A 19,066-nucleotide genomic window follows, 5' to 3' on the forward strand; every position below is an offset into this window, starting at 1 on the left:
CTTCCCATCATCATGACATATCCATTGCATTTGGCAAGTACATCTTTGGGCACCTCTGCACCTCATGGTCAATGGTCATATTTTGTGTGATCTATATATCTTAAAAAAAAAAAGACAATAAAAAATTTTACTAAAAAAATAAATAAATAAATACCATCTTCTTGCTTCCATTACAGACACTAAAGTGCTGCCAGATGTTTATTTCCTGACGTTCACTCATGGTTGCTTATTTCCCTGTGTCATTTGTAATTTTTAGTTGCGAGCTCACATTTGACTGACTTAAGTATTGGGGATGCTGAAAGTATATTCCTCCAGAAAGGGTATGCTCTTACTTCTATCAGTTTCCTTGAAGGTAGTACCAACCTGAAACAATTTTAAATGAATCTCCCATCTCAGGGCTTCCCCGATTATTAAGGTAGTATATAAGTAGAACTCCCAACTCATGGGCAGTGAGAGCTGAGCTTCTCTTTCCCTCCCCTCCTGTTTTCTATTTCTCCTCTCTTCCCTTCCCTTCCCTTGCTCCTGTCCTCACCTTGCCTCTTCTGGCCCTTCCTGCCCTCTATCCCTCTCTCCCTTTCCCCTTCTATCCTTTGTCCTCTCTCCTCTCTTCTTGTCCTTCCTTCTTGTCTTTACTTCTTTTCCCCATCTGCTTTTCCCCTTCTCCCTTCCACTCTATTCTTTCCTCTTTATTCTTCATTTAGATCAAAACCCTAGACAGACAAGTTACCTTCTTTTCTCTCTTTTCCAGTATTTTGTTTTCTATTTTACACTTTCACCAAGGGTATGGTCCTACTTTTATTTGGTGGTCTCCCTACCTTATGTGGAATCAAGGGCTTGCCTTTTGTTCCCAAGATTGACCATTAAATTCCCAGACTCTAGACTTCTGTTTTTTAGAAATACCCTTTAGGCAGCTACAGGGTCAGTTCTAGCTCATGGCTCTAGTTTCATAATTGCTCATTTGTGGCCTCTGAGGATTTCCTTTATTTTCTTACAAGCTCAGGTGTAAATTTAAGAGGATGTCTGTTGGGTTTCAACAAGCACTTTCGGTGTTTTGCAGCAGGAGATGGTTTCAGAGTGGTCTTCCCGAGACCCAAAACTGACCTTACTCCTCAGCTTGAAACCCTCCCGTGGTCTCTCTGTTGCCCTCATGGAGGTGCCCACTTCCCTTAAACTAGTGCTCAAGGTCTCTCACTACGTGGCCCTATCAATTTCCTAGCTTCCCACTTCTGCACCTTTCCTCACACCCAGTGCACTGGTTGTTCTAATGGACTTCCTTCTCCTGAAAGACACCAAGTTCTCTCCACTAGGCTCCCCTCACAAGGGTAGGGGTGAGGTGGTGGGGCTCACACCATGTGTGTGAAACATTTAGCATAATGTTTGGCTATACAGTTGAGCCGTTGTATTGTGATAATGGTAATAATATTTTATACTGTCCATCCCCAAGCCTTCAAGGATATTTGACTGCCTTAAGGTATTATGAATTTGGAAAAAAATAATTGCATTACCCAGGGCAGTGATTCTTCACCAGGAGATTCTTCCCTCCTCCTGGGGTCAACTGACAATGTCTGGAGACATATTTGGTTGTCATAACTGGAGGATGTGTGGATGTGCTTCCATTCAAGATCACAGTCTTTGTCCTCAACTCTGGTCTTGATGCTAACTTCCTGGAGATATTCCTTCCGTTTGACTTTGCAGATCAACTCCACCCTCCTCACTTGGACATTGCTGATTCTGAGGCAGAAACTTTCCAGTGCCAATGCTGAAGTCTCAACACTCAAAGACACCAGGTGCAAACCCTTTTCCTTTCCTCCCTCTTCCAGTCTTCCTTCTTTATTTCCACAAGCATTTATTGAATGCCAGGTTATGTGCCCCTAAAACAGAGGGTGATGAAGACTGTTTAGAACTGCACCATTTCTAGGACTGGATCCAGACTGGGACTCAAACCCCAGCACTATCACTTCCTTGCTGTGTGACTTTAGGCAATTTACATATCTCTCTAATGGTTGGTTTTCTCATCTATAGAATAGGAGTATTCATACTGCCCGCTTCTTGAGGCTTATGAGTCCTATAGTTCAGTGTCTAGAAACAATGAGTGCTACACGTATTACAGTTATCAATACTATTTTCCAGTTTTTCTCCTGTGCATACTTGGAGGTACATATTTACAAAAACCAGAATAATTATATTTTCATAACTATTTTTTTCTCTTTATAAGATAATATATCATGAATATTTTCCCACTTAACTAGAAATTCTTTTACAACATCTTTTTTTATATGTCATTTCAGTATAAAGATGAAACATTACTTATTTAAACTGCCACTTGTTATGGATATTTAAGTTGTCTGGCTTTTTTTTCTGTTATAAACAATAGTCTTTGGGTTAACTTATATCTATCTTCTTGCATCATTGTGGTTTTATTTGCATTTTCCTGTTGACTAATAAGTTGAGCACCTTCTCATCTGTTTATTGGGCCTCTTTGTATTTTTGGAGAGATGTCTATTTAAGTCCTTTGCCCACTTTTACATTTTTGACTTTTTGTTATTGACTGACACAAATACCTGTGGGATTTGATTTCCTGCATTGTCCCTTGAAGCCTCCACCTTTAGTTCATCTCCCACGGGTGGGGACTCACCTGGTGGCAGCCTCAGAGGATTTCTGGGCCTGGAAGGGGGTCCACCAGGAAACAGCCACATCCCAGCACCTTATCCTTCACATCCTTCCCCCCCCCCCGGTTACTGACGTTCAAAGTCTTTGCCCAAAGGGGTTACCTTCGGGTGGGGTTTTATGGGTTTGAGGGGGGCTGGGGATGGGAAGAGGGGTAATATGGTCCAAGAAATAGGTGGGAGGGAGGGGCAACATACAAACATGGGAGAGTGCCAGAAGTTCATTGAGAACTAAATGTTGAGTAAAACGTATCAAAGTATAAGTAGGAGGGTTACCTGGTTAGGACGCTCAGGGGGTATGGTCTGATGCGGGACGGACTCTGGAGGGAATAGCTGAAGGCTCATTTTGCCAAGGTGGGTTCTACCATTGGGTGGGGTGGACCCATATCCTGGGGAAGACTAATGCCGTCGAATAGAGAGAACTGTATCTCTCGTGAGAAAGGACGGCTCCCAGGGCATTAGATTGGCAGGCGTTGTGGGCCCTAAGGGGAGGGGAAAATGGACGTGCAATGGATGGAACAAAGGTAAATAAGGGGGCAAAAGAGGAGTTGTGTGAGAGTACACGAGGATGAATATAAAACAGCTAATACTACACCAAAAACATATAGGGGACGACAGACTAATAATGAAAACCATAAGACAAAACATAGGATAACTAAAAAATTTAGAAAACTGTACAACCTAAAGTATGGACCACATAGTAAGCACAAATGTTACCTTGTTTGAAAAATATAGTTTCGGAATCTGTACATCAGTTTCAGGAAATATGATATGAATAAGTTAAAAGATTATTGCTGTGGAAGGGAAAAGGTTTTATGGTGGATCTGGGGAAATACTGTATATTGTATATATGAATTTTGGTGATCTAAGACTCTTCTGAAGCTGGCATTATGTTGGGATTCACTTTACGGGAAGTTTTGGATCACAGAGTGGTTCAACAATGGCAGCGGAGGAATACTGATATGGGATGTTATTGACAGGATATATATGGTTGACAGGGAGTTATACAGGGCATATGCCCAGGGTATACGGTAATGTCTATATATACTCATAGTGGAAACAATTAAAAACAACAGCTGGGGGGGTACTGGGCTCCTGGCCGGGGGGTCACTGTTGTGGGCCCTGGGAGAGCAGCGGCAATCCTCCAGGTGCAACAGCAAGAACCAGGAAGGAAGGAGGGCCCAACAGTGGGCTCTTGATACTAATGGCTACACTTTTGAGCCTACGCACCTGCAATAAGAACAAGGCCTAGAGTAGCATTGTGCCTGGGGGTTTCCTCCTGACAGCCTTCATGTTACTCAAATGTGGCCACTCTCACAGCCAAACTCAGCGTGTAGATGTGATGCATTCCCCCCAGCGTGGGACACGACACCCGGGGATGAGCCTCCCTGGCACCGAGGGATCACTACCACATACCAGCTGAAGAAGCAACTAGAAAATGACCTTGAATTAAAGATTCAATGCGGAACAGCAGAATATACCTGTCTACATATAATAACATGACTTCGGGAAGTGGTTTGACCTAATGTAAGGGGGAAATGGAAAGGAGAAATGAGATTATAAGGCTGTGAGTCTCTAAAAAAGAGTCTGGAGGTTGTCAGAAGGAATACCCCTATGTACAACTGAACAGAGTCTAAGAGACAGATAAGGTAGATACAACCCCAGGTATTGGTTCTTTTGAGGGATAAAGAGACCCACGGGTTCTATGGTCATGGCAGAAGGGGTTCACTGCCATGACAGATGGCCCTTCTATGGAGCTGGTGTTTCTGCGTGATGGAAATGGACTCAGAGGGGATCTCTTTTCACAAGACTTGCATGCTACTTTATTGGAATTGTAGTTGGTGCTGGGTTTAAGATATATGTAGGGGATTTGAATCTCTGGACTGATAATATGACACCCAGGCCCAGAGCCTCAACAGACTTCAGCTCCTACACTTTGACTTATTGGACTTACACCACCCAGCTAACATGGAGTTGAAGAAGGTCAACCACCACAACATGGAGCCTAGAGTGTCTACAACTAGAAGCGGGAAGAGTGCATCCAGTACCCAAGTGCAATCTAAGCCCTCACTTGACATAGGTGTGCAATGGACACAACCAATCCAATGTCCACAGAGAAAATGTGGAATGGGTGTGGGAACGGTAGCCATGGGGGCTGCTGGGTGTGAGGAACGGGAGGAAGAGATGAGATGTGGAGGCGTTTTCGGGACGTGGAGTTGTCCTGGATAGTGCTTCACGGACAATTACGGGACACTGTAGATCCCCCCAGGGCCCACTGGATGGAACGTGAGAGAGTCTGGTCTATGATGTGGACCATTGACTATGGGGTGCAGTGATGCTCAGAGATGAACTTACCAGGTGCAATGGATGTATCACGATGATGGGAGAGAGTGTTGCTGTGGGGGGAGTGGGGGGGCGGGGGCGGTGGGGTTGAATGGGACCTCATATATTTTTTTAATGTAATTTAAAAAAATAATAATAAATAAATATTAAAAAAAACAAACAAAAAAAAAAACAAAGTCTTTGCCCAGGTCCTCATCTTGGACAGAGTGTAAACTAGAATGTAAACTAAGGTCCACAGTTCATAGCAATGCTTCAATACGTGGCTCAACTGTAACAAAGTTACCACACTAATGAAGGATGTTGTTAATGTGGGAAAAGGTGGGAGGCGGAGATGATGGGACATATGGGAATCCCCTACATTTTTTGCTGTAACATCTATGTAATCTAAAGTGTCTTTAAAAATTTTTTATTAAAAAATAAAAATAAAAACGTCAATGGTGGGAATGTTCTTTTGGCAAATATGGCAGGGCAGGGTCACTGGTGTAGGGCATCAGGAATGGGGGGATATGTGGGATAAGGTGCATCACCAACACCCTACACCAACGACCCTCCTCTGCCATAGCTGCCTAAAGGACACTCCCACAATTGTATTCTCAATCACAGTCCTCAACTTACCCAGAGCTCACCTGTTCTTTCCTCCAGCCCTAACCCCAGCTTGAAGGATACCTCAACCCACCCTCCTCAACCCTGCTCATACTCACACCCCATTCACATCCCTGCACCACCACCCCTTCCACTGTCAAACCACCTCCATCCACCTTATCATAGATTCTACCCAGATTGAGCATTGGCTCAGCTCTCTCTACTTTCTTTCTGTCTCCTACTAACCTATCTTCCAGACTCTACTTCTGTAAGTCTGCTCAATATCCTTAGTACATGTCAGTGAGCTCATACAATATTTGTCCTTTGTGAGTGACTTACTTCACTTGACATAAAGTCTTTGAGATTTATCCACATTGTTGCACATGACAATACTGCATTCCTTCTTGCAGCTGAGTAATATTCCATTATATGTATATACCACTTTTTTTGTTTATCCATTACCTGTTCATGGACCCTCACCACCCTCTGCCACACCTCCCTTTGCCCAGGGAAGAAGACATCTGTTCCCTTCAGCCAGCTGTAGTGAGCCAGGCTGTGTGCCTTGAGGGTGGGTGGTGGGTCCCAATCCCAGCTGCCTTGGGGTTTGGTAACTCATGTTGTCATCTCAGTTTCTTTGTCTCTCTGTCTTTCTTTCTCCTGGGGGTTGTGCAGCTCTTTCCTTGTCTGCTGACCCACAAAGCTGATCCTTTAGACAACTTTTTGCACTTTTTCCATTGTTCTTTTGGGAGAGTTGAGCTCTGCCTACCTACTCAAACACCATCTTTTTGGAAGTCCTGTACTGTAAAATTTGATGAGTTTTGACAATCATGGCCACAATCAAGATACAGAACATTTCCATCACGCAGTAACTTCCCAAATACTCCTTTGTAATCCATCTCTTCCTCCACCCTGGCCCCTGGTAAACACTGGTGTGCTCCCCAGAGCACACCCTTCTTTCTGTATCTATTTATTGGTTTGCATTTTCTAGAATTTCACACATGTGGTACTTACAGTATTTACTCTTTTGTGCCTGGCTTTTTTCCTTCAGCATAATATCTTTGAGATTCATCACATTGTAGATTGTAAAAGTAGTTCATTTTTTCATTGCATAGACACATCACTTGTTGATGGACAGTTGGGTTCTTTCTGGCATTTGGCAATTGTGAATAAAGCCTTTGTGAACATTGTATGAGTCATTTTGTAGATACCTTTTCATTTCTCCTGGATAAGCATCTAGGATGAGACTGGCCAAAATCTGGAAATACTTCCAATGTAGTTCGTATATAGTCATGACTCCAAACCCACTGCATATGCCAACTCTACCTTGGGATCCCTAAGATAAATCATGATTCAGTTACTAATGAGTGAGTGCCAGACACCTGGAGGGAGGAGGTGGCAAGAGGGCCTGGAGTGGATGGGGTAACCCTTAAGACCTTACCTTAGGACCATAACTAGTGTTTGTTCTGACTGGTCATTGCCTCACCTGTGTTAATTCTTATACTTTTGGGTGCCACCTGTGCAGTAAAGTGTTAACATAGCATGCCTGAGGCCACTATCCTTGGAAAGTTCTGCTTACAAGTTTGGCCCTTGGCCGGGATCTGTGAACTTGGATTTTAGGATGGTTCCTCTTTGTTTTAGTTTCCTCAATACTAAAGGAAAAGTCATGCAATGGGTTGGCTTAAATAATGGGAATTTATTGGCTTATGGTTTTGAGGGCAGGAGAAGTTGAAATCAAGGCATCATCAAGGTGATGCTTTCTTCCAAAAGACTGGTGTTCTTGGGTTGGCTGCTGGCCATCCTTGGTTCATAGCTTGTCACACAGCAGTGCACATGGCGGCCTCTCCTTTCTCTTGTAGGTTCCATTTATGTTCAGCTCTGGTTGCGCCACTCTGTGATCTTTCTTTCTCTGTCACCTTCCTTATATGCCTTTCAGTAATAGGATTAAGACTCACCTGAACCACACTTTATCTTAAGTAACCTCATCCAAAGTTTCTATTTACAGAAGCGGATTAAGTTTAAGAACATGTTTTTTTGGGGTGATAACCATCCACCCTATCATGCTACCATCCAAACCATCATGCTACCCTTCCCAGAACTGTGCCTAAACTGAGTCAATAATGTGGTTTGTTCAGAACACTTTACTTCTGGGAAAACCTCCGGGCACTGATCTTATGAGCTTCCTTGATAGTTAACATTGTCACATCTCTTTCCTGGAGGGGACTTCACTGGGAAAGGACCTTGCAAGTTGGTACCTGGTTTCCTCTGTCCTTAGCCCCATGAACCTTTCCCTTTTGCTGATTGTGCTTAGTATCCTTTTGCTGTAATAAAGCATAGTTGTGAGGACAGCTATATGCTGAGGTCTGCAAGTCTTCCCAGTGAATCATTGAAACTGGGCGTGGTCTCAGGGAACCCTGATGCACCCTGCTGCCTGCAAAGTATCTTAGGGGCTCTAGATAACTACAAATCCCTCTGAGGAAATTGTAGTTCTGCCACTGTGCATCCCCTCCTTATCAGGAACACTTCCTCTATGTCCAGGCAAACAAAACCCTTCCCTGCACACAGGAAGCTCTGTCTTTGAGGGAAACAGAAATTCAAAGAGGTATAAATAATATGGAATATTGTAATGGGGATGGCACAAAGTAGGCTCTAACCCTGAGGTGGAGGTCAGGGAAAGCTTCCTGTATGATATTTACACAAGAAGAATGCTTAGGAATGGAGGTGAGAAAGCGTTTCAGGTCTGGAGGTCAAGAGGCAGAGCGGTGTTTTGAAAACTTTTGGTGTTGAAAGAATCTCAAAGAACCCTTGCAAAAATAATTCAAAACCTATACACAGAACTCTAACAAAACTCTGCCCAGATACACTAATCCACCAATTTTTAACATTTTACCACATTTGCTGTATCATTCTATCTATCTACCTACCTATCTATCTATCCATCCTACATCCACCTACCTACCTACCTGTCTCTCAATCTCTCTCCATATCTATCTTTCTGTATACATATACATATACATCCCTCCATCTATTTTCTAAACCTTTTGGAGTAGGTTGCATACATTATATTTCTTTTTTTAAGATTTATTTTTATTTATTTCTCTCCCTCCCCCCCCCCCAATTGGACTCTCTATGTCCATTCACTGTGTGTTCTTCTGTGTCTGCTTGTATTCTTGTCAGCGGCACCAGGAATCTGTCTCTTTTTGTTGCGTCGTCTTGCTGTTTAAGTTCTCTGTATGTGCGGTGTCACTCCTGGACAGGTTGGGCTTTTTTCATACAGGGTGGCTCCCCTTGCAGGGGCGCACTCAATACGCTTGGGGCTCCCCTACGCAGGGGACATTCCTGTGTGGCATGACACTCCTTATGTGCATCAGCACAGCGCGTAGGCCAGCTCACCACATGGGTCAGGAGGCCCTGGGTTTGAACCCTGGTAGGCGGATGCTCTATCAGTTGAGCCACATCCTCTTCCCACATCATGTTTCTTGAACACTTAAAACTTCCATATACATTTCCTAAGAACAAGTATATACACTTATGCAACCACTTTACATGCAGATATCAAGTTCAAGAAATTTAAAATTCATATAAAAGTTATGGTTCATATTCCAATTTTTCCATGTGTCTCAATAATATCCTTTTGGAAGTGACAGCTTGGGTTTTAATAACCAGGAGGCATTCTTAGGTCTTTGGGAAGCGAAGCCTGAGGCAGGGATTCTTGCTCATGGGATTTATTGAAGAAAGATTCTTGGAAGACAAGTGAGGGAAGCAGAGACTTCCGGTTATTCTACTTACTATTGTTCTAGCAATGGAAGAATCTGTATCATCAATGTCGAAGCAGTGGCCCTGGATGTTCTGAGGGCAGGGAAAGGAAAAAAAGCAGGTGTAATATGGGGACTTTTCCAGGACACTGGAATTGTCCTGAATGAAGTTGCAATGATAGATACAGGCCTTTATATATTTTGTCACAACTTACAAAATTGTGCCAGACAGAGTGTAAACTATAATATAAACTATAATCCACACTTAGTGGCAATGCTCCACTATGTGTCCATCAATTGAAACAAATGTACGACATTAATGAAGAAGTGGGAGGGGAGCAGAAGGAGGGGGTACATGGGAATCCTTTGTATTTTTAAAAATTTCTTCCCCCCCCCATGGCTTTTTGCTTGTTGTCTGCTCTCTGTGTCCATTTGTTGCATGCTCTTCTGTGTTTTTTTTCTTCTTTTCTCCCTTTTTGTGCTTCACCTTGCTGAGTCCGCTCTCTGTGGGCTTGTGGGCAAGCCTGCCTTCACAAGGAGGCCCAAGGACTCAAACCCAGGGCCTCCCATATGGTAGATGGAAACCAACTGATTGAGCCACAGCCACTTCCTAATCCCTTGTATTTTGGACATAACATTTATGTAATCTCAAGTATTTTTTCTAAAGATTTATTCCCCCCTTCCCCTCCTCCTGCCCTGCTGTTTTTTTTGCTGTCTCTGTTGTCTTCTCTTCTCATTTTTTCTCCTCTAGGATTCACTGGGATTTGATCCTGGAGACCTCTGATGGGGAGAGAGGTTCCCTGTCAATTGTGCCACCTCAGTTCCTGGTCTCTGTTGCATTTCACCTTGACTCTCCCCTTATCTCTCTTTTGATGCATCATCATCTTGCTGTGTGACTCAGTTGTACCGGGCACTGGCTCACTACTCAGGCACTGGCTCACCACACAGGCACTCATGTGGGCACTGGCTTGCCATGCAGGCATGCTTTCTCTTCTTTGTTTTCACCAGGAGGCCCCAGAGATTGAACCCAGGTCCTCCCATATGGTAGGTGGAAGCTCTATCACTTGAGCCACATCCGCTTCCCTCAAGTACTTTTTTAAAAATTAAAAAAGTCTTAAACTTAAAAAAAGAAGGGCAGGGCAGGAGATCTTAGCTGGAGTCAAGTCTCACCTTGACCCCATGGGAACTCTGGAGCTTGGGTTGCACTATTGAACTGACCCACCTCAGGGTGAGGGCTGGCCTTTCTCTGTTCAGTTAGTTATTGGCTGTGGTGGCTGTTGGGTTGAAAGCTCTGAAGACAGCAGTAGGTGTGAGCTGCTGGGAGCCAACACTCACAGCTGAGGGAGGGTGCACCAGCTGGAGAAGTGTAGCTGACTTCCCATTTATAGGGTGCACAAGGAGTTTGGGATGAGCAGAGTGCTGGGAACAGTGGGGGGCAAGGAGGTCAAAGGGGGAAGCAGGAGTAAGACTAGGCATGGCTTTGTGCACCATGTCAAGGAGCCTGGGCTTTCTCTTGAAGGGAATCATGAGCCATGGAAAGGTTTGGAGTCCAGGCAGTACATGGTTAGGTTAGGTATGGCTGATCAGGAGCTCCCTGGGATTCCCCAAGTTTCCTGATCCCTTTCCTCAGTAGGAGTGTGCATGACAACCTTGGGGCTCCTCCAGGCTGACTTTAGTCTTGGGTATCCCTTGCTTTTTCCTTTTCTGGGAAAGCCACAAAAGATTAGACTCTGACAAGCAGCTTTTCTAGGATTGTGCATTTCCTCCATGCTGTTGCCCTTTTCCTTCCCTCAGTCATTGTCCCCACAAGTTGTCTGAAGTTCAGATCTGATGGCCTTGGTCACCTCTCTTGGACTTGAGAGGTGTCTTGCATCTTGTGTCTTCAATCATTCACTAGGACCCCAGACTCCACCTAGGATAAGTAGAACAATGGGCCCCTCAGGTTCCCCAAATGCCAATGCCCTAATACCCATTACCTGTGAATGTCTCCTTACATGGAAAAAGGGACTTTGCAGATTTAAGTTAAAGATCTTGAGATGGGGAGATTGTCTTGGGTTTTTTGGGTGGGCCATTTCAATCACAACAGTCCTTATAAGAGGGAGAGGGAGAGGGGGAGAGAAAGAAGAAGAAAGAAGAGGAGGAGTGTAAGGAGAAGGGGTAGGGGAAGAGATAAATTGAGGTAGAAAGGGAGGAAGAGAGAGAGACATGGAGGGAGAGAGATGGAGATGGAGGGAGAGCAATCTCCTTTGTTGATTGTAGATGCAATTAGCTACAGATGCAATCAAGTGATTATCAGTACAAATCTATCTATGAAATGCCCTCATGATAATTCAGAACAGTGCTTGCTTGACCAATCAATTGGATACCATAACCTAGCCAACGTGAGTCATGGAATTAACCATCACCCATGCCTGTTAGCAAGAGGTGGTCTGTTCCTTACCATGTTAGCCTCACTATAAGGCTGTTAGAGTGCTTCGAAATATGGTAGCTGCCTTCTCCTATGGTGAAAGTTTCTAGAAAGAGACAGGAAGGAAGAAGCCACAATGCCTTGAATGGTCTAGTCTTGGATGACATATAATGTCACATCCAACTTTTTCTCTTCATTAGTGGCAAGCCATTCAGTCCAATCTATACCCAAGGGGAGAGGTTTTACCTCCATGTGTTTATTCTTCATATTTAGTTCATGTTAGTGAGACTATCCAGTATTTGTCCTTGTGTGTCTGGCCAATTTCACTTAGCACATGTCCTCAAGGTTCATGTGTGTTATCATATGTGTCCCACTTTCATTTCCTCTTACTGCAGCATAGTATTGCATTGTATGTATATACCGCATTTTGTTTATTCATTCATTGGGTGATGGACACTTGGGTTGCTTCCATCCTTTGGCAATTGTGAATAACTCCGCTATGAACATCGGTGTGATAATGACTGTTCACATTACTGCTTTCAGTTCTTCTGGGTATATTCTTAGCAGAGGAATTGCTGGATCACAAAGCCATTCTATATTTAGCTTCCTGAGAAACCCTCAAATTATCTTCCAAAGAGTCTGCATCATTTTGCATTTCTACCAACAGTGAAGGAATGTTCCTATTTCTCCACATCCTAACACTTGTTTTCTTTTTTTAAAAAAAATAATGATCATTCTATGAGGTGTGAGATGATATCCCATTGGAGTTTTTATTTTGGCCTTCCCTTTTAGCAAATAACTTAAAAATATTATTTATTTTGTTTTTGAAGACTGTACTTTTTTTGTTTTGCCTTCTTTTTACTGTCTTTTTTTAAAAGATACATAGGTCACACAAAATGTTACATTAAAAAATACAAGCGTTTCCCATATACCCACTCCCTACCTCATGCCCACTCCTCTCACATCAACTATCTCTTTCATCAATGTGGCACATTCATTGCATTGCATTTGATGAATATATTTGGCATACTGTTACACAGCATGGATTATAGTTGATGTTGTAGTTTACACTCTCTCCCAGTCCATTCAGTGGGCTATGGCAGGATATATAATGTCCTGCATCTGTCCCTGCAATATCATTCAGGCCAATTCCAAGCTCCAAAAATGCCCCCATATCACACTTCCTTTTCCCTCTCCCTGCCCTCAGCAACTCCCATGACCACTGTCTTCACATCAAGGATACAGTTTTGAAGGGCTGTTGATGTATAAATATCTCAGTTCCCTGGACCTTCAGGATAACTTTGAGGAACATGCTCTTTGCCGACCCCCAGAGATGAACCTCCAGTAACTTGCTTGAGAACACAACTATTGCGGGCAAGTTCTCTTCTCTATGTCATTTCTTCCCTTTGCAGTTGGTGTTTACGGGGGTTACCTCCCTGATAAACTACCTGTTCTCGAATCTTTGTCTCAGTGCCTGCATCTGGGGGACATTAACTAAGACATTACTAGCCCGTATTTATGCAATTATATGTGTATGTGTGTGTGTTTTGTTTTGGGAGACATTGGTAATGGCTTGGGAATGTTGCTGTGAGTAGGAGTTAGATATAGCTGACAGGTCAAGGAAATTGAAAAGGATACAGCTCTAGACCCTTCAGTCGAAGAATCCTGGGTTCAAATCTCAGTTCTTTAAATTTGAAGGGTCTTGGACAAGCTGCATCACCTCTCCAAGCCTCAGTTTTCTCTTTTGTAAAATGGATGGGAGAAAAATCCCTACTTCATGGGTCTGATGCAATGATTAGATAACATTTTGTTGGCAATGTGCCTAGCACAGTGTCCGGGGTGAAGTGGTTATTTTTATGGGGAAGACTGGGAAGGGGTACTTGAGTTTGGAACTTATTTCATCATCATAGGGGGAAGGGTGGAGGGAGGGAGAAGAGGAAAGAAGAGAAGGGAAGAGAGAGTAGAAATGGAATCCTGTTTACTGGGCTCAGTGAAAGAAGGTGATGATGGGGAAAGAAAGAGAGACGGACACATACTCATACACACACACACCCTACACAGTCAACAATTTCTTCTCATAATTGAGAAGGGCAAACATCAGAGGCTTGCCACACTGTCCTTATCATTCAGTGGTGGCAACTCAGCAAAAAAAAAAAAAAAAAGGCTATGATGTTCTGACAATACTGAGCAACTCTGGCTCCACCCACCTTCACATACAAGCTGTTATTGAAAACCCGGGGAAAGAAGAAAAGGTTCCCGTCTTGGAAACACAGAACCTCAGCAGGATGTGGGGCTTCTGCCTGATCCTTCTCTGTGGTGAGTATGAGCCTGAGTAGAGGGCTGGAGTTGGCCTGAGCTGGAAATAGGCTACAGGGAGAAGTGGGGGCCATGGAGTGCCTAGTCAAGGGATCACGATTCTAGGATGGACAATGAAAACAGCTTCACCAGGGACTTTTGACAAAAATCACTCAGCAAAGGGAATTTCATCTTTGGGGACAGATTTTCTTCATAGTCATTCATTTGACATATATTTCGGAGGCTCCAACTGTATGACAGGCATGGTACCAGGACCTGGGATATAGCAGTGACAAACTTCTCACTCTCATGGGGCTGATATGGGGGAGTGGGGGGCGGAAAATAGAAAAGAAGCCACTATAAGTATCAATAATTACAATCAATTAGCACTGTTATAGGATTTTTAAATCTTCACAAAATTTCTGTGATATTGGGTCACTATTATACCCATTTTACAGAGGAGAAACCTGAGGCACAAACAGATTAAAGAAATTGCCCAAGGAAATTTAGCCGGTAAGGAATAGAGCCAGGGTTTAAAACCAGGCAATCTGGCTCCAGAGTGCATACAGTCTCTTACTGTTGACTTTGAAATAATAAACAGACAAATTTCAGGAAGGGATAGTTCTGTGAAAGCAGTGATCACAGAATGATTGGAGGCAGTTTGAAGAGGGGCACCAGGTAATTCTTTTTCGAGGTAACTTGAACAATAAGAAAAAACCTTCATCTGTTCTTTTATTTCTCTTTCTTCAGGTGTCAGTTTGTCCTCATCTTGTTTATCTTTTTTTAAAAAGATTTATTTTATTTATTTCTCTCCCCTTCCCCCATGCCCCTTGTCTGCTCTCTGTGTCCATTCACTGTATGTTCTTCTGGATCCGTTTGCATTCTTGGTGGTACTGGGAAACTACTTCCCTTTTTTGTTGCGTCATCTTGCTGCATCAGCCCTTCGTGTGTGTGGCGCCACGCTGGGTGGGCTGTGCTTTTTTTCACATGCTTTGTCTCTCCTTGTGGGGTGCACTCCTTGTGTGTGGGGCTCCCCTATGCGGGGGTGCCCCTGCATGTCATGGCACGCCTTGCGTGTGGCAGCACTGCATATGGGCCAGCTTACCACATGGGTCAGGAGGCCCTGGGTATTGTACCCTGGACCCTCCATATGGTAGATGGATGCTCTATCAGTTGAGACATGTCTGTTTTCCTTGTTCATCTTTTATGTTGCTGGTTTTCTTTTTATGTCTTACATGTCTTGGTTGTCTGTTCAAACTTAAGAATGGGGGACTTTTCTATTGCACAGTGCTGTTGTACAGTGGGTCTGTTTCCCCTAATTTGAAGAGAAGGAAATTGAGTCACAAAGGGATTAAATAACTTACCCAAGGCCAAGAGCCAGTAATTGGTGAAGCCAGATTTTAAACCCAAGCATTTTGACTCCAGGGTCTTATGCTTAAGTGTAATTTAACACCAACTGAGAAATAACAAACTAAGCTTCAAGGCAACAAAAGTGTTTATTCGGGATATTAGAAGTGAAATTTTGGGCAGCAATGCAATTGTATCCCATCTTGGCACTTCCAGGCAAGGGTTTATAATGAAAAAGAATAAGATTAGATAAATTGCTTGTGATTGGTGGATATTTGGGGTAATCCAACCGACCTTCAGGTCAGATAATTTACTGAGTTCTTTCTTTCTTTCTTTCTTTCTTTCTTTCTTTCTTTCTTTCTTTCTTTCTTTCTTTCTTTCTTTCTTTCTTTCTTTCTTTCTTTCTTTCTTTTCTTTTCTTTCTCTCTCTTGTGGTTTGTTTATGGTGTCTGGATGTCCTTATGGTTTGAGAACATTGTTACTTGAGGCTTTGTAAATTTTGGCGGTTTGTGATATCTGGCTGAGATTCACTAAGAAAAACCTCCAGCATGATCTCCCAACTCCATTTTAAATCTCTTAACCATAGTAACTCTATTTTATTTTATTTCTTTTTACAACTCTGTGTCTCTAATATAATTAATATGTAAGAGTATTTCCACTAGGGTTAACGAATGGGAATGCTCTGAGTCTGTATCTGTGGAACTTGCTGATTGTCAGGCGTCATTGGAAGGAGCACATGAGGAGATGAATTTTAGGCTTGTGGACCCTAACTGTAGGAACACAAAATTGTTACATTGAGATGTCAGCACTGGAATTAACCATTATCAGTCTTTATTCTCCTTGAAGCCTTGAAGTTGACCAGCAAAGAGTTGTGATAATGATGGTGGTGGTGGTGATGATGATAATGATGATATAATGACGATGGAGGAGAACTAAATGCTGAGGGTCTGTACTGCTTTACAGACATTCTTTTAGTAATGTCTTGCCTCTGATGAAATTTTAATACCAGAGAAGTATCTATATCTGTCTAGATATTATATATGTGTATCTATGTTTTATATATAAAAGGGTAAGATTTTTCCACCTGCTTTAGCTTGCTAGGCTGCTGAAATGCAGATACCATGAAATGAGTCAGTTTTTAACAATGGGGATTTATTAATTTACAAGCTTACAGTTTTGAGGCTGAGAAAACGGTGTAAATCCGGCATCATTAGGTGATGCTTTCTCACCGCAGCCGGCCGCTGGTGATCCTGGACTCCTCTGTCACAGGCAAGGCGCTTGGCAGCACCTGCTGGTCTCTTCCTGCTCTTCTGGGTTTGCTGTTTTCAGCTTCTTGCTTCTGTGGCTTCTCTCTCTTCCCTTTCTGAATTATAGTCTCTTATAAAGGACTCCAGTAAGAGGACTGAGACCTGCCCTGGACGATGTCTTAACTGAAATAACACAGTCAAAAGGCTTTTCTTACAACAGGTTTACACCCACAGGAATGGATTAGCTTTAAGGACATGCTTTTCTTGGGTCCATCCAGCTTCCAACCATCATACCATCTTTCCTCAAGAACCAAAATTTGCCCCCTTAGGGGAGATATCTCCTCTGTTGAAAACGCATGCTTTAATGTATATTTTTTGAAAACCAACTAGAACTATTTTTATAATTAAAAGAAAATAAAGATAAAATAAGCCAAAAAAAAGTACAGAAAAGAAAGAATGGTTGCTTTGAGGATTATATGAAATAATGTGTTTGCCCCTCCATTGGATTTTTCATCTGAGCTCATCAAATCTATTTCTCTGATGTCAGGCCAGGGATAATTTTTCAGGTTGAGCCCCATGAGCCTTTTAGTATTCTTCTCTTTTCTCTCTTCACAGGGTATTGTGGTGTGCACAGCCAGCTTGTGGTACCTATACAGGAGTCAACGACAGCAGGTAAGTTGGCTGAAGAGAATTCATATGATGGATGAGGTGGAAGAATGTTTTCTAGGGAGAAGAACTCTTCTGCCTCAGGAGGTTGATCCACAGTTGGATGTTTGCTGGGAGCTAGTTGGTGGAAGAGCAAAGATTAACTTCCAGGTCTCCTGATTCTCCCTTTTGCCTTGGACTTGCTGTGTGACCTCGGAAAATTCACATAGCCTCTCTCATCTTCAATTTCCTCAACTGGGAAATACAGATAACAATGATTACTATCTTACATGGAAGGCTGTACAGTAATTTTGGAAGATACCCGGTATATGGTAGGAGCTTCATAAATTGTAGTGTAGTGGGAATGGGGATGGAATGTACTCAAACTACAACCCAGACTTGGGAAAAAGTTGGCTTTATTTTTCATGCATGTAATTTCCACATAAGCTGTTCTGGTAGAGGAGGAAATACATGGCTAGTTATTAGCTCTGTCTCCTCGTTTAAGCATTCTTATTGGGCAACTCAGTCTGTATTGTATGAAGAGTTAATCTTTTAAATACTCTCACACTTCCATTACTCTTACCAAGATGGCATCTGGGTGTTGGAATAGGGAGAGTTATGGGGTCTTGGGGCCTTGAGGTGGGGAGAAGCTGGGCCCTGAGTGGCTCTCTTGTCCTTCCTTTCCAGGGGTTTCTGAGGCGACCCACTTCCACCTAGGCTTAGCCCTGAGGTAAAGTGCCAGAGGAGGGAGAATCTCAATGAGTCTCCTCACCTCCACTCCCTCTCCATTAGCCTTCCTTTGTGATAAAGATTTCCTCTATATTATACCCTTTGTCCTCTCTATGTTCCACTCCTCTAAGTCTGGGCTCTTGAAATGTTAAATGAAATGGGTATAAATGCTTTAAAACATCTCTTTCTCTTTTACAAGACTTTGCTTCCAAGACCATTGTCTTCTCAGGAACTCAAAAATCCAATCTGATATTTAAAAGCTGGATACCACCGCTTTGCTTTCATTGTGTGTCTGTTGTTAAAATAGTTCTTGTATCTTCCTGAGGGGGATGAGATCCTTTGGCAGAATGAAGTTGGGGTTTGCATCCGTTGGTAGAAAAGACAGAATCACATCAATCTATTTCCAAAAGGATCATCCCTGATAAAATAGTTATTTTTATTCACAAAATACCAGAAATGGATTGGGTTTTATAAAGGGGATATGTTTTTAGGGGTGAAAGCTTACAATCCCAATGCCATGAAAGATCCAACTCAAGGCACCATAAGAGGCATTTACTCACCAAAATCAGCTGCCATGTGGTGAAGCAAGATGGCGGATGATGTCTGCCTGGTCTCTGCCTTACCCTCTCATCTGTCTCCTGGAGCTCCGCTGTGGGCAACCAGGCATAGGGCTTGCCTCTTACTGAACCTCCTTTCTTAGGCTTGGCTCCTCTACTTTTTTCCTGAGTTCAGCTGCAAGCTATCAGGTGTGTGTTTCAGCTCACCCTGGTCCTCAGCTCCCTGAGCCTCTCCTTTCTCTAACATGGCAGGATCAGATATGGCAGAGCCCCGTTTTCCTGCATGTCTCTGTTCATATCAGACCCAGCAGGAAGGCAGAGGCTCACCCTGAGTCATGCCTCACTGAGATAGTCCAGTGGGAAGGTCTCAAACCCACAGGAATGGACCAGCCCACAATCTATTTCTCTTTGGGATTCATAAAAGAATTTCAGACTGCCACACTTGATAAACAGTTACCATTTTTAGTGAGCCCAGGAAGCCCTTGGAGGGTGAGGA

General features: G+C 43.1%; 2 protein-coding genes across 2 annotated transcripts in view; both read left to right on the forward strand.

Moving 5' to 3' along the window:
* The window catches only part of LOC131274492 (adhesion G protein-coupled receptor E1-like), a 33,084-nt gene extending 31,209 nt beyond the window's left edge, over positions 1-1,875 (forward strand). Inside the window, 1 exon segment of the mRNA XM_071209690.1 lies at positions 1,696-1,875. Coding sequence (XP_071065791.1) covers positions 1,696-1,875 — 180 coding nt within the window.
* An 11,825-nt stretch (positions 1,876-13,700) lies between these two features.
* Positions 13,701-19,066, forward strand: part of LOC101418937 (adhesion G protein-coupled receptor E1-like) — a 150,437-nt gene continuing 145,071 nt past the window's right edge. Inside the window, exons 1-2 of the mRNA XM_012525549.3 lie at positions 13,701-14,066; positions 17,255-17,311. Coding sequence (XP_012381003.2) covers positions 14,036-14,066; positions 17,255-17,311 — 88 coding nt within the window. The 5' untranslated portion in view covers positions 13,701-14,035. The remainder of the gene's footprint in view (positions 14,067-17,254; positions 17,312-19,066) is intronic.

The sequence above is a fragment of the Dasypus novemcinctus genome, chromosome 19 (genome assembly GCF_030445035.2).
Source record: "Dasypus novemcinctus isolate mDasNov1 chromosome 19, mDasNov1.1.hap2, whole genome shotgun sequence".
Lineage (NCBI taxonomy): Eukaryota > Metazoa > Chordata > Mammalia > Cingulata > Dasypodidae > Dasypus > Dasypus novemcinctus.